Source organism: Myotis nattereri (genome assembly GCF_964212035.1).
Source record: "Myotis nattereri genome assembly, chromosome: 2".
In the NCBI taxonomy this organism is placed as follows: Eukaryota; Metazoa; Chordata; class Mammalia; order Chiroptera; family Vespertilionidae; genus Myotis; species Myotis nattereri.
In genome coordinates, this window is record NC_138076.1 from 185,963,166 (window position 1) to 185,979,040 (window position 15,875).

At 37.9% G+C, this 15,875-nt stretch overlaps 1 protein-coding gene across 1 annotated transcript in view; it reads right to left on the reverse strand.

The window, feature by feature from the left end:
- PLEKHA5 (pleckstrin homology domain containing A5) overlaps positions 1 to 15,875 on the reverse strand; it is a 211,189-nt gene that overhangs the window by 44,206 nt on the left and 151,108 nt on the right. The window contains exons 12-15 of the mRNA XM_081082862.1: positions 15,172 to 15,637; positions 11,665 to 11,748; positions 8,981 to 9,100; positions 8,095 to 8,148 (exon numbers count right to left, since the gene is read on the reverse strand). Coding sequence (XP_080938988.1) covers positions 8,095 to 8,148; positions 8,981 to 9,100; positions 11,665 to 11,748; positions 15,172 to 15,637 — 724 coding nt within the window. The remainder of the gene's footprint in view (positions 1 to 8,094; positions 8,149 to 8,980; positions 9,101 to 11,664; positions 11,749 to 15,171; positions 15,638 to 15,875) is intronic.

Consider the following 15,875-nt stretch of genomic DNA (forward strand, 5'->3'; position numbering starts at 1 on the left):
GGAAATTCTGTTTTAACCAGGAACTGATAGTCTTCAGGTAGCAAAGATCAGCAGCCTGAAACAGAACTACTCTAAGTTTAAGAACAACTCCATTAATTTAAAAAAAGTCAAAATTGTTGAAAAAAATAAAATAAAATTCATACCCTAGTCAGTCTGGCTCAGTGGATAGTGTGTTGGCCTGCAGACCAAAGGGTCCCAGGTTCGATTTGGGTCAAGGGCACGTACCTCGGTTGCAGGCTGGTCAGGGTGCATGCATGAGGCAACCAATTGATGTGTTTCTCTCACATCAATGTTTCTCTCTTTCCCTCTCTCTTCCACTCTTTAAAAATCAGTGGAAAAATATCCTTAGGTGAGGATCAAAAAAGTAAGTAAGTACTTAAAAAAAAAAAAATTCACTAATACAAAGTATTCATCCTAGCTCTGTGGTTTTAGGCAAGTTATTAGAACAGACTGAATGGGAATAAGGTCATTAAAACAGAACGGGGTTAAAGGCCACATGAGGCTATGGATGAGAAGCCACGTGGGATACTGTACACACAAGTGCTTTGAAAATTGTAAAATGAGAGTCAAGCTATTAGGATGCACAGATACTGGACAGGTGCACAGGGAAGAGAAAGGGTCTGCTTTTGGAATACTCAAGAAATGGGGAGTCGCAGGCTGGAGGAAAGGGTTTATAGGGGAAGAAGTGTTTCACAGGGTGGGGGGTGGTAGTGGTGGAGTGATGGTTTGAATGACAAACCAAAATGAAACCTTATTTTGCAGGGAACAGAAAGCTTGCGAAATTTCCCGAGTTAGATGAAAGACATGTGGCAGGTGGTTTCTGCACTGCCAATATTTGGTGACTAATTGTTGGGGAAGTAATGAGGAGAGAACTGCCAAGTGGAGCTCTCCATAAGCAACCAGAAATATGTAAATGAAACTGCTGAGAGCGAGAGTTTGTTAGAGACACCTTTTCTGCTTGGGGCCCCACTGGGTGCTCATGCACGTGTCACGTCAATGTGCTGGCAAGTTCGCCTTTAGGGGAAGCCCTTGGTCAGTGAAGGGTGAAAGCCAGTACAAATGCTTCCCTCTTCTATTGCTCAGGTGGGTAATTCTGCAGTGTTTCTATGCATCTGTCAACAAGAACCAGTCAGATGAAGCTCAAATTGCCTACTGCAGCTGATAATATATCCCCTCCCTCCTTGCTTACTCTCTTCACTCCTGTGGTACCACTCCCCAAAGTAAACTTTCTGCAAACAAGCCCAGATCACAGGCTCTGCTTTTTGGGAGACACCCAGGGGCTAGACTGGAAAACAACAAAGAGACAATTAGTAAAATGATTGGGTAGATGAATCTTTAGAGAACACCAAGAAAAAGGGAGAGATTAATTCCTGGTAAGAAGCAGGAGAACCATGGTAATACGATGTAAGCACTGGACAGGCCAAGAGATCAGAGTACTGACACACATACACTGTCATTCCACGTTCTAAATTCTATTCTATCCACTGTCTTCTTAGAATTCTGCCACTATGACGTCACATTCGGCCTAAGAATTTTCTGGGTGTCAGCCCTTCCTCTGCCCACTACTTCTATGATCAAATAATCAGAGGAAGGGGGAGGCAGGAAAAGAAAAAAGGAGGCATGGGATGTGAGGGAAAGAGAGACAGTATCGTTCCTAACAGCCAGGCATAAGGAAATACAGAGACTCAGTGTCACGTAACTAGTTTGGGTTAGCAAGTGTTAAAGAACACACGTTCACTTTCTAGTTTCCTGGGTTTGCTTTTTCCAAATGCCTATTCTACATCGCCTAGAAACATTACCACGTGGAGCTCTCAATCATCCTTAACAATAGAAGCTCCAGGACCCCTTGAAATATTAAGAGAAAATGGGATCTTGCTTAATAGCTCAGTAGAATGAAGTTGCTGAGTTGACATGAACAATGAAAGCCATCAAGAATCTTTTCAATCATCTTGTTAGCATTTCTTCCCTCAGAGGGAAGCTGTCTTTCATGAACACAAAGAACAAAATGCAAAAAAGTTCTCTGGGATTTTTACCTCCAATGGTTTCAGCACCAATTACATACACCCAGCGAACTGTTCCTTTTTTGCATTTTCCTTGGCATGGTATGCTTAAAAGTGGCCAGAGTTCCTGTCCATAGAGTTTTCTCATTGTGGTTTCTTGAAAGGATTTAGAAAGCGTAGTGATAAGGAATGTCTTCGGCAACCTATGGTAGAATATCAGATTTCTTTCAAAAGTCACTAGTAGTTTTAGTATACAGTTCATAAAGTATTAATATTTACTAGAAAATCATATCATAAAATCTTAATGTTACTATGAAACTTTTGCAAATTAAAAATTTTAGCTTACTCTTGAAGATGTTTTAGAAGTTAGTATTAAGCAAAAATGATTTTCTTATCCTCCCCACAAGTACTTGATAGTACTTTAAAAAAAATGTGCTGATAAAGCAAGACAGAAGAATTTAGCTACTAACTCTTGTGAACCTTAAGCATTTTCATGTAACAAGGAACACCATAGGAATGCTTAAGCTGTACGTTTTTTTTCGTCTACAATGGCAAACTGGCTTGTCATGAGAAACCTCCAGCTCCTCCATGAGAATTTAAGGATAAGGTCCTTTAGCCATTTGATGTTAGAAGACTGAGAAAACAGATACAAACTGAGTCATTTCCAAATGGAGTTGGAGCTGTCATTCCAGAGGAAGGCCTTGTACACCTCTTGCTCCGTGAGCCTTTGGAATGTTTGAACTGGGCAAAATAACCTTTGAACTGGGCCAAACCAACACTGTCTTCTAAACAACTGTTTGTAAAGCTAACAGCAAGGCAGACATCCTGACTAGAGGACTGAATAGTAAGTACATTCTTTAGAAGTTGCGCCATGAATAGCTAAAGAATAACTTATTAGCACCAACAGAAATTCCTTCCTTCTATTCATGTAATTATTTCCTTCCGTTTCTCATAAAACCTCTTGCCTTTACCCCATAATCGAGACATACTTCGGGTTTTTGCCTGAATCTATGCCCCCAGATTGCAATTCTTTTTGATCTCAAAGAAATGCTTGTTTCCTCTTACTTTGGCTTTTGATTTTTAGGGTTAACAGAAGATACTAGTTGATGCTATATTCAGAAATGACTTAGGTATGTTCTAGCTGGGGGGAGATAGTCCAGCTGCGTAGAGGCAAATGAAGTTCATTAAATGATGGTAGCAGAGGCATATTCTTTCCTCAAAGAACTTTCGAATACGTTGGGCATGGGCAATCCCCAACATAAGTGTGGCCAGTTGAGGTATGTCCCTTTCTTTCCTATTTTCATGCAGGTGTTTCTGATGCCATTAACTATACTGACCCTTGAAGGGAGAGGGGAAAAGTCATAGTTTTAAGGGCAATTTGGGAAAGTACATTCAATATTACTACACTTTTATATTTAAAAGATGAAAGAGCACCGGCTGCAGGGCCAGTGCAAGCAAAGCTCAGCTTGGTTAAACTGTAGAAGTCAAACTCAATTAACTGTAGCTGGTATTCTCAGAGACAGTGACTGGCTACTGAAGAGGTGTAATAGCAAAGGCGAGGGTTGGAATGTATTTAGCTTACCCACAAGGGGGCAGCATGCTTACAAAAGGCTTGTGAAACACTGCTCCAAGTTTCTTGATCCGGACTCTCCCAAACTGTGTATCTCTTAGCATCTCATTTTCCGTTATCACTGCCTAACACAGAAACTGACAGGAAGGCTTCAGGAAGAAGAAAAAGGGAACATCACCTAAATTCCCCCATAACTGCTCTTCAGTCGTTAATAGGGGGAAATCAGAAAGAGAAAGCAAGTGACAGAAAGATACAAATGGGGGGAAGGAGCTACAATAGGAGGAAAACTGATGAAGGGATGGGACATGTTCTAATTTCCTCATTACTACGAATCCTCCCTCGTGACGGCTCAGAAAGCTCCAGCCTTTGCTCCACGTCTTCATCCTGCCTTGGTTTCTAATTATCAAGACAAACTTATGTACAGAAGTGCTTTTAAACATAACAAAAGCTCTGAATTTTTTTTTCTTCTTTTTTCAATTTGAAGCATACCTGACTAGCTCCTCTTTAGCTCCTGGTCTAGTTTCTAGTACCCTAGCTTCACTTCCTTGCTCAGTCCAACCAATCCCAGTCCAGGCTTCAGGAGCCAAGAACTAGACACTAGTTAGTGTACATGACACAGTAAGTACAGTTTTTAGGTATACTAATACAGCGTTTTATGGCCTGGACTGGGAATGTAACCAACAGGGTTACTATTAGAAAACAATTTAATAACCAGTAAGGATACAGGAACCCAAATAACCAGTATGCCCTTCCTATATCTTACAGCTGAACTCCAGATGGTTGACTACAATAAGCTGCAATGGGAACTGTAACCTCAATTATAAACAAACTAGAGGCCTGATGCACGAACTTCGTGCAAGAGTAGGCCTTCCTTACTCTGGCTGCCAGCAGGCACCCAGGACCCGGGCTTCCCTCCGGCCCCAGCTTCGTCTGGAAGGATGTCCGGTCTAACTAGCATATTAGCATACTATTTTATTATTATAGATGAATTATGTTTAACTCCACAGAAACATTAGGAACTCCTAACCATCAAATTCTTGTTCAGCAGGGCCATATAGTCACAAAAATCATGCTCAATCTGCCCTATTCTGAGAAGAAAGTATATCATGATACTCTCTTTTCCCTCACTTTCAAGGAACTACAACATTCTTTTCCAGAGGCGATACCATTATAAGGGCTGATAATCTTGAATTTATTTCCCACTTCCTGGGAAGTACAGACCCATTGCAAAATTTTACTAATAGCTCCTGCCACCCCTTCTGTATTCTGCTAGAAAGAGAAATAAACAAGGAAAAACTAATAAATGCTAAATCAATTTTATAGGTATATTTTAGGATAAAGCTTGCAAGTTTCATTTAAAATATAACCAAAAGTTCCTCTCATATTCGGTGATAAGTAAGCTGAATGAGAAGAAAATAAGTTACTGATATATTATGTACTTATTCATTTAAGAAATAGAACCTGGATGAGTCACATAAAGTACACAGTTAGCATTATTGTATATTCCCAGGTAATACTGTGGAACTATATTTTCTGAAAATTCACAAAAACAACAAATAAACCTACACTAGTCTTAATAAATGTACACTTTGAATAGCCTACTAAGCTATAAAAACATAAACAAACTAGAATAGTATACTTCAAAATGAAAAAAAAAATATAGGAAGAAATTCTACCAAAGCTTTTGTTATTTTTAAAAGCACTTCTCTACATAACTTGTCCTCATGATGATGATAATTAGAAACCAAATTATATTGCTCAGGTTACAGATATCAGAAGTTAAGATTTTTGGATTGACTGTGTAATACGTTAGTCTTCAGAATTTCAATAAGGTATTTTCAATTTTTATTGTAAGTATTCCAGAAATATAAGAAATGAATTTACCTGTGAAGCAACTTAGAGACGACCCCTTGTTTTATTTTCATGAACAGTGACAGGGATTAAAAGAACTTAAATCATTTAAAATTCTTCTTTTGATGATGGTGGAGTCTGACAAGGGGCAGGAGAAAGGTGCATTTTGTTGGCCTTAGGCTATTCTGATGATTTATTAGAGCAAACAGAACAAGTGTTGAAAATGTGTTATCAATCAGTACATGTTTATTTGGTATGATAAATACCATAAAATGGGACCAGAGCCTTTTCCTTTCACTTTAAGATTTTAAAATCTATTTTCCAATTTGTACTTATATAAAACTGATGATTTAATTTATAAACCCAGGCAACTAATAATGCCTATAAAATCAACAGACCTGGTAATCTAAAGTAGGTTACCGGCAGTAATAAGATTAAAAGCTGGAAATGTTTGCGCTCAATAAAAATTTATTAAATTTCAAAATTATCAATAATTATTTTTATATAACTTAGTAACCTTACTACTGATATGAAATATAGGATATTAAAAAAATATATAGGATAGTGTGAAAGCAGCAGTTATTTGAAACCATAAAACATTTCGTTTTATTTAAAGAGAGATTTTCTTTAGGAAACCTTAAGGATATATACATTTAGGAATATCTGAGTTTCTGAGCAAAGCTCCCACCATGTTTTTATAAACTGTCCAATTATCTAAAATTGGCCCAATATTTTTTCCCTTCAGAAGTAGTCTCAATTCAAGCACAGTCAAATTCTGTAGTTATTTTTAATATGTTTTTGTTGATTTTAGAGACTGGAAGGGAGAGAGAGAGATAAACATCGATCAGTTGTCTCCTGTACACACCATGACCAGGGATTGAACTTGAAACCTGGGTATGTACCCTGACTGGGAATTGAACCAGAGACCTTTTGGTGCATGGGGAGATGCTCAACCAACTGAGCCACACTGGCCAGGACAAATTCTGTAATGCTTTACATTATCATATTACTTAAAAGTTGGAATAATACAACTTTATTTTAGGATCTAATACAAGAAAAAGGTGAGTTACTGGATCTGCTGACATGATGAGAAACTAGAGAGGCTCAATAAAAAGTTGAGATTTTTAGAAGCCGTCTATAGGACCACTAGCATGGTGCAATAGGAAGACTCAGCAGAGCATGCTTAGAGAGGAACGATGGGAATATAAACCTCCAGTGGGGTCTGGGTCGCTTAGGTAAAGGGAAGGGACAGAGGTTGACTAGGGAAAGAGAGCGGAGGAGAAGCATCTCAGCAAATTGTGGTATTTTCGATATATTTACCTGTCCTTTCCTAAGATTTTCTCGAGTTCTATGCCTCTGCAATTCCAGTTTTGATTATTGGGGTGAATAATCAATTATATCAAACCCCTAGGTTTACCTCTAGGGATTCTAGAAAACTTCAAATTCAAATTTATCTCATTGTTTTCTAAGCCTAATTTTTGTGACATTCCATTGTTTTTCTGCACTATCTCTAGCTTTTTTAGACAAAGGAGCTTTTAAGACCATTATTTCCCATGTATCTTAGTAGTTTTCTGGCAGTGTGGAATTTTGAGGGGAGACTTTTTTTATTTGGCTGCTTTCAAAGTGTACCACAAACACTGGTTAAATTTCAGTAGCGCCAGTCCTGGAGGGAAGATCTGAATTTGGACTCAGGAATGCTGATTTCTAAAGCATTCTAACTGGCAAAATCATGAAGAAAACATTTTGTGGATAAATAAATAAATTTCACGTTTACCAATATATGCATTTTTTTAAATTAAAAGAAAAATGATTTAACACCTTTTAAAGGGTTATCCTAATGTAAAATCCCTCTTTAAATTAGAAAAGTAACTTAAAGCATTACATTATTTTGTTTCAAACAGGCAAATATAAACATCATATTTTCCACAGTAACTTTTTTCATGATAAAATATTCAAGTTTGAATATTTTAAAACAAGCTCAAAATGGATTTACCGAAGAGATGCTGTTTAAGAACATTTTGAAAATTCCCATCAAATTAAGATCAAATTATTAATAGAGAATTTCATAAAAATTGAAATGTGGAAGCGTCAGTCCTGGCTCAAGAACTGCCACTCTCACTTTTGAATCTTCGCCTTAACCAGCCACACTCGTTGCCACCACTGAGTAAAACGGACTCTGTGACTTAGCAAAGACCAAACACTCGGAGGAGATGACAAATAAGGGAGAAGGAGGCACATTTAAAAATTATCTTCATGACCCATTTCACCTGTCCTTAAACTCCCCTTCGGGAAACAGCGTGCACTGCACCTGCCCTCCTCGCCTTCCACCAAAGCAGTCCCAGCTTGGTGGCCCTCTCTTTACGAAGGTCGAGACCACGCTGAGATAAGCCTCACGAGGAGGCGTTTTCTTGGGATGATAAAGAAATCTAGAGAATTCAGGCTCTCAATTTCAGGTGACCCAGCATTTGTTTCCCCACTCCTTATCTCTACAACTGCCTTTCTACCTGTCTTTATGGTATTCCTGAATTTACCCAGTTATGGATTTCTCCTCCCGTCACTTGTAAAGTCATGCTATTAACTCAAAATGACAGAAATATCTAATTAGCCTGAAAAATCGCACTACATTTAGAGTTCTCTTAGGTATTATATGTAAGAAAATTCTACAAATCCCACCTGATGGTCCAAATATATGGTGTTCCTTTGAAGATGATGCGAAAGAATTTCATTCTAGTAGGCATCAATCAAGAAACAAAGGAATAGAAAAAGAAGGTGCAGAATTCATGAAAAGGTCAATTTTGAAATAAGAAAAAGCAGGTAGTTTACCACAACCTATAATATCACAATACACAATAACTTTGATACACATGCTCCCCTGTAAACGGTACAGATGACAAACGAAATTATTATAAAATTATACTTAGTTTTGTAAGAAATTAAGTAGACATGCATACAAGCCGAAATATTAAGCAGAAAAATCCTTCACATGGCTTTAGCAGACGCAATGGTAGAAGCTTCCCACGTTAATTCTTTTCTGCAACATAATACTGCTTCTTTGGATGTTTCTCATATAATTAGAGGCTATTAAACCCTTTGAGAAATGTTTACATGTGTTCATTTTTTAAATCAAGAACGAAATAAATATCTTAAAATTAATCTTTGATACTTAATAAATTGATTAGAACTATAACCAATTTTCAACTTATTACTTTATGGGAAATTACAGGACTTTTCAATATCTGTCTTACCAGATGTGGAAGTTACAGTATTTGGTTAAGTGACAACACTATTTTGAAGTCTGTATGAATTTCACTGCTCACAACCAAAAGTTGGCAGGTACGGGGGTGGACGGAAGGCTAAGAAGCAATGCATCCTCCTGGTATTTTAGTAGGATGTATAAACAAGTGAGTTCTCAAAGGGTCAATAGGAGATCCTAATGCTGCCCTTGCAATGATGGTATGGGCTCATGCTCACCACTAATGACACCGATCAAACTGATTAATGAGTGGCTCCAAGTAGGTGACAATGGCAGACGACACAGACAACGCTGTTCATAGCTGACCTTCGGGCTGTGGGCCTCAAGCTTCAGCTGCATGAGCTGTGCTAACGTATGCTCCCGGACACTACTCAGTTCCGCTTGCTGCCGTCTCAGCTTTATTAGCAGCAGCGTAAGCTCCTCTGGCTGAAGGAGTACAATTTAAGAATCCAAACAGTGGAAAACAGATTAATTGTTGTCTTAAGTGACAGACATTAAACCAAGATTTCTTGGCAAGTTTCCTCTTATGGCTGACACCAAACATAGTGCCTAGGCACTATGATGATAGGTCCTACATAAATGCATAGATATCTAGAGAAATAGAAGGAACAGTGTTACTTTAAAAGGACAGCAAAAAGACAGTATATTAAGGCAATTTTCTCAGAACTCATGAGAGAAATTTAAATGTTAAGCATCAAAAAGCATAATGCTAAAAAACATTACAAAGATCTGTATATTAGAGGTATTAGAAGATTATTAAAACTATTTTAATAAGATGTTTAAAAATGACACTGAAGACTTTTACACCAACAGAATAATACTGGCAAGTCCAACTCTCTATTTTACAAAACAGAAGGTAAATAAAAAGAATTAAAATTCACATAAAACTTGGATGATACCTTTCCATCATTATACTTAGTACCTGGGATCTGTTCATTGCTTTCCAGTTATATTTTTAAGTGCCACTGTTAGTACTTTCATAGGATATTTTATGCGCCCAAAAAAATCAGTTTTGACTTTTTAAGAAGAAAAAAAAAATTAATACACATAGAAAGTTTTCATCGGTACCGCAACCTCCTTCTACCTTCTGGGGAAAGCAGAGAACCATTCCGGTTTCCAATTGGTTCCTATCATCCCTAAGTGGGAGAAAATTTCAAAGGTAGATACAATTCCCCACCAGGCCAATCTGATACATTTTCCTTTGTGAGAAATACAGTAAAGTATGAACGTTAGCAGTGCTATAAGCCATAAAACAGTAGTGAGTGTTTCTCTGAGCCTTGTTATGATTAAAAACTGCAGCGGGGCCAGAGGGAGGCTCTCCTCACTTAAGGGCTACAGTGTGCTTTTAAACTTCCAGGCCAAAAAGCATTCCTGAGATCGATCTGTTTTGCCTACAGCACAGCTTTATACCAGCTTTCTTCTGTTGTTCATTTGCTGTTGCTTCCCACCCCACATACAATTTTTTTTTAGGGACAGAAATAATTTTAAACTATTATTTAAAAATGACATTAAAAACTTGGGCCTTCAGGTGAGAAAAATGTCAGAAGTAAATAATCCAGTTACTACTGGTTTCTCTAGATAAAATTAAGTATATAGATGAGACAAAAGTCTTTTATAGTAAATAGTCTAAGAATGTGTGTATGACTTGAAAAAGAAATTTCATAACAAAAAGAATAGTTGCTTTTAAACTGATGCCAACCACAGCTTGTGACCTCATGACTGTGGGCAGTCCATGTCTTATGACCAAGCCCTTGAGGTCTGACCAGGGAGAGGGTAGGGTGGAGTAAGGGAACTAAATACCAGAGTGCTATTTGACAGACATACCAAAGGAAGAAATTTTGAAACTCTGGTTTGTTGTTTATGGAGTTAAAGAGATTAAGAGATATTTTCACAAAAGGATGAAATATTCCAATAAGTTTACAAGATATTTGAATTTTGAATCAAAATAAAAAGAGGCACATCTGACTCCCTCAAAAGTAGATGCTAAAAATTTTTTATCCTAAATGCCCACTAGAGGGAGCAAGGCAGAAGAGAAAATTTTATAGTATGATATTTAGCATTATCTTATGTCTAATGTCTGTTTGTTAGATTTACAATTTAATACTTTAAAATTGCAACATCTAAAAGTTTTTAATTTTAGTCAAGCAATATTTTAACCTTGATTGAACAAACAGCAAGTAATTTAAAACCAGGGAATCATCCTTATACCTAAGTGTGTAAAAGATAAAAGAATGTTTGAAAAATACATGTCAGATAAATTTGTTCTGATTACTGCAGGAAGAGACTTTCAAATAAGGAACAGCTACAGTATATAGGTCTTCAAATCACCATCTCCACAGAAAGTGAAACTACCTACTGATACCAAAGCATAGTTCTCCTGATAAAAGAACGCCATTAAAATAAAATGATGAAAAGTCATCTTTTCTCTTTAACTTGAATAACAGTGTCCTGATAATACAGCTCCTTCTCAACTTGAACATAACACTGACAATAAAATGATAATGGTTAAGTATTTTTATAGTCTCTCTTTCTCTTCATAAATATGTAAATTACGTTTTTATTCTGCTCTAGAGTAGTTAATCTATCTAAAAATCCACAGGAGAAACTTCTTCTTAGGCTTCTAGTTTGACTACACATGGTTGCTTGCTGAATTGGCTCCACTAATGACCTATTCCAACTTCTGTTTTAAGGGTGAGGGGATCGACACCCAACGCCGTAGAGAAACCCACTCAGGTTCTACAATAAAACTTGAAAATATAATCTTTTATGGAGGCAGTCAGACATTTTAGGGAGAGCTATCCAGCCGGACTCTGAAATGGCTACATGATCCCACGTTCTTCTGATGAGCATTCTCTTCCACAAAAATATTCGTGGCTTTTCTTTGGGAGGCACCGGTCTGAAAATTCAAACTTACAAGCTATGTCAGACATGTGCCATCACGTTAGCACATGCATAAAACATGATATGGTAAACAGAGATATCATACTCACTGTTTTGCCTTGGAGGCTCTGGGGACTGACAGACTGTAAAGTCAGGCCAGCGGGCATTGACCTCCTGTCAGGCACATAGACATGCTAGGAAAATAAAGGCACAATATACATTTCTGTGGTCAATGTCAGCGACAAGAAATCTTAAATTTATATTGTAGAATACCACTTAAAAATTGCTGTAGTGCTTATGAAAGAAGATAGATACTGGTGGAGGTGGAAAAGGATAGGGGGTGGGGGAAGAAATGGTGAGAGAAAAACAAAGTAAATAAATAAAATCATCTTCCTAAAAAAACCCAACAAAACAAAACAAAACAAAAAACAACCCAAAAGATAGATACTAAAATTTCTTGACTAAAATATGAATGCCGACAGAGTAATACTCTATCGTCTGGCTCAGGGGTTCTCAAACTTATTGATCTCAGGAGCCCTTTATATCCTTAAAAAGAAAATTTAGTGACAAGAGGGATACTTATTTTACAGGGTTTTTTTTTTGTTAAAATATATTTTATTGATTTTTTACAGAGGGGAAGGGAGAGGGATAGAGAGTTAGAAACATCGATGAGAGAGAAACATCGATCAGCTGCCTCTTGCACATCTCCGCAACCCAAGTACATGCCCTTGACTGGAATCGAACCTGGGACTTTTCAGTCTGCAGGCTGACGCTCTATCCACTGAGCCAAACCGGTTAGGGCCTGTTGTACAGTTTTGAAAATCTCTTTAATGTCTGGCTATATTTTCATATTTGCTGCTGTATTCAATCTACTGTGATAATCTTTTTTAGTGGAAGTACACAAAGAAAGTCCCACCTACAATTTATACATATATATTAAAAAGGAAAGAGAACTTTAATAGCTTTTTGGATAACTGTAAGTACCTTTGAAATTACACTAAATCTTGAAAAGTGCTATTTTCTTAAAGGTTAGTTGTAAAGTGGTATCTGAAACTATATCAATCAACTTTTCGTACCCTGTTGCAGTAACATCTATTAGTCTATTTGCAGTTTAAATGACTCTCTTAGCCATTCATGAATTTGTGGTATCAAACATTGGTCATGTGGAAAATACTGGTTTAGTGAGTTATGCAGATGTTCCCAAGTTGACACATCTCAGCATACAGCACCAGTAATGCACATTTGTTAGTACCACCACTGATCTTGAAGCACTGGAAAGCTAGCAAGCTCACAGCGGCAGATATGAGATTTCCAAAATTCTAATTTTTGCTTGCAAGCTCGAACGTTGCCGTCAGTGACAGATACTGTCATGTGCTTTCCATGAAGTGACAGGCTAACATTTCACTTTGAGAAGTGTCTGTCAAATACTAAGTCTGTCATTCGTTCAAATACTAACACTATACTTTGTCTGTCATTCATTCTTTCAAGTAAAAATGGTGTTTCATAAAAAAAAAAAAAAAGAATCTAGTTCAACTTGCAACTCAAATAATCATGCAAGTGTTTTTCTGGGAGACAACCATTAGTTCTCTGGTATGCAATAGAAATGCTTGAAGTATATTTCCCATTTCATCACACAGAATATTAAAATGATAAAATTATCCTTTACTGTTTTATCAAAAGGATTCTTTTTTTGAAATGTTTTTATTTATTTTAGAGAGAGAGAAAGGGAGAGGTAGAGACAGAGAAAAACATCAGATGCCTCCTGCATGCCCCCTACTGAGGATCAAGCCCAAAACCTGGGCATGTGCCCTGATCGGGAATCTAACCTACAACTTTTGGAACATGGAACCAACACTCAACCAACTGGGCCACATCAGCCAGGGCTCAAAGGGATTAAGTGAAACTGCTCCTTTATTTATTTTTACTGCAAGTATATAGCCGTGAAGCATACAATGACTTCTAGCATGGTTTGGAGCCTTTCCCTCGATTTAGGCTAAGGTACCAGTACTTCTATCCACCATTGCTTTTGCACTCTTTGAAAATGGTAACACAATGAAAAATGCCTTATCATTATTATAAAAATAGTTTTGAACTTACTTACAGGCTGCCTGAAAGAACCAAGGGGACCCCCAGGGAAACCCCACCTCCTAGGGGTCTATGGGCCATACTTCGAGAACCACTGATCACATCAAAGATAAGATCAAAGAAATATTAACCATGGTTTTAGGACTGGTCAGAGTCCTGTGCCGAGGGGGTGGGGGGGATTGGCAATGTTGGAGAAGTTTATTTGGGAGGAGGAGTTAACAGGGAACTGAATAAAGAGCACATATTCATTTAATATTTATCGTTAAAACAGATGATAGGCCTGGCCGGTTTGGTTCAGTGGATAGAGCGTCAGCCTGTGGGCCAAAGGGTTCCTGGTTCAATTCCGGTCAAGGGCACGTACCTCAGTTGTAAGCGCCTTCTGAGTGAAGGAGGCAACCAATCGATGTCTCTCTCTGTCTTCCCCTCTCTCTAAAAATCAATGGAAAAACAGCCTCGGGTGAGGATTAAAAAACAAACAAACAAAAAGCAGATGATAAATTTTGGCCAAGAATACAAAAAATACTAATAAATGAGAACACTCTCAACCACACACTAATAAGTTGTATTTGATCAGATTTTTCTTGAATATTGTTAGTTATCTTTATCACATATGATTTGCCTTTGAATGTACAAAGTGACAAACACTAAACTTTGTGTCAATGAAGTTCAAAGAGAAGCTCACTTCCTCCCATCAGAAACTTCCTGACTGACCTGTCAATTTCTGGTGAACTCTTATTTACAGGAAAAGCAAGTAAAGGCGTTAGACAATGATGTAACGGAAAGATTCAGCCTATCACAAGGATAAGAAGAAGTGTATCTGAAAATGGTATAAAAGAAATGCTTTATAATTAAAAAGAAAATGACAGGACAGACATTGGAGAACAGGCTGTCTGATCGAAACAACTCTTTAGCATTAAGAGAAGCTGATCGATAAAAGCTCTCTGAAGTCACTTCTAATAATCTCCTAAGCAATGCTTTAACTAACTTAAGATATAAATTAAAACATGATCTCTTAAACTCAATTTTTTAGAAGTACATACCAGTAAGCATTGTTATTCCAATATTAAATTAGTATGTAAGGAGACATGTCAATATGCCATATACTCAGCTGGCGGTCAGGAGATGAGGTTGGCAGGTGTAGAATCTGCGAGTGAAGAGCCAATAGAAATGCACGTGGTGCTAACCTACATGGAAAGCTGATGGGATACGCTACCAAGCAGGAGAATGCATAATGCATCCGCTCAAGAACTGTTCCTGTGCCCCTGAGAGGTTTGATGCAAGAGATTGTGACACTGCAGAACATTCTTCCTTCATTTTTAAAACAACAAAAGGAGCTACCTTGCCTGTTCCTCCCTATTTTCTTGTCTCACATTCATTGCAGCTGTTCTGTGAGTTTAAAATTACTTCAAAAATAAACACCCAACAAAAATACATAAAAATAAATGAATAAATGAAAGACTAGTGTACTAGAAAAACCCACACACCAAGGCATGCATAAAGCAGCAGCTGACACGAGATTAGCAGACATTTACCTTAGGGTGATGGGCCCTGTGCCTGCGGTCTATCGTCACATCTCCTCTCTGAATTGGCGAGGTCACCTCAGATCTGTAGGTCCGTTGAGGGGAGTATCCCTGATATGCAGCTATTGACCCATGGGAAGGTGACGTGGGGATCGAGTGCATCGTCTGGTCCGAAATATTAACCATGGTCTTAGGACTGGTCAGAGTCCCGTGCCGAGGGAGGGTGCTCTGCTTATTATAGAACTGACGCTGCTGCCACTCGTACAGCTGCCACATCGTGTCGTCTCTCATGGACCTTCGCTTCTCCTCTGCTCCAGGCCCCACTGTTTTGTCGTGAGGGGACGGGGTTACACTGCAGAGGCTCTCAGGCCTGGTCTTGCTGTTTCGCGGGAGTGTTCTGTAACCTTCAGGGTATCGGGCCACGACCTGGGCTCGGTGGCTTGGCATATTTCTTGGTAATGTTTGGTAAGAAATTACTCTAAAATAAAAGAATTGAAATGTAAAAATGAAGGGGAGAGTTGCTTTCCAGATTCTGTACTTTTTTTCTTCTGGCATATCTGAGGACTATTTTTTTGTGTGAAAGATTAAAACATTGAATATTATACAAGGCATACGTTATAATGAACACATTTTAATCTTTTCATGAAATTTAATTTGATGGATTTAGGACATTACGTAAACAGCATCTATGTCACTTACATAAAAGACCATTAGTT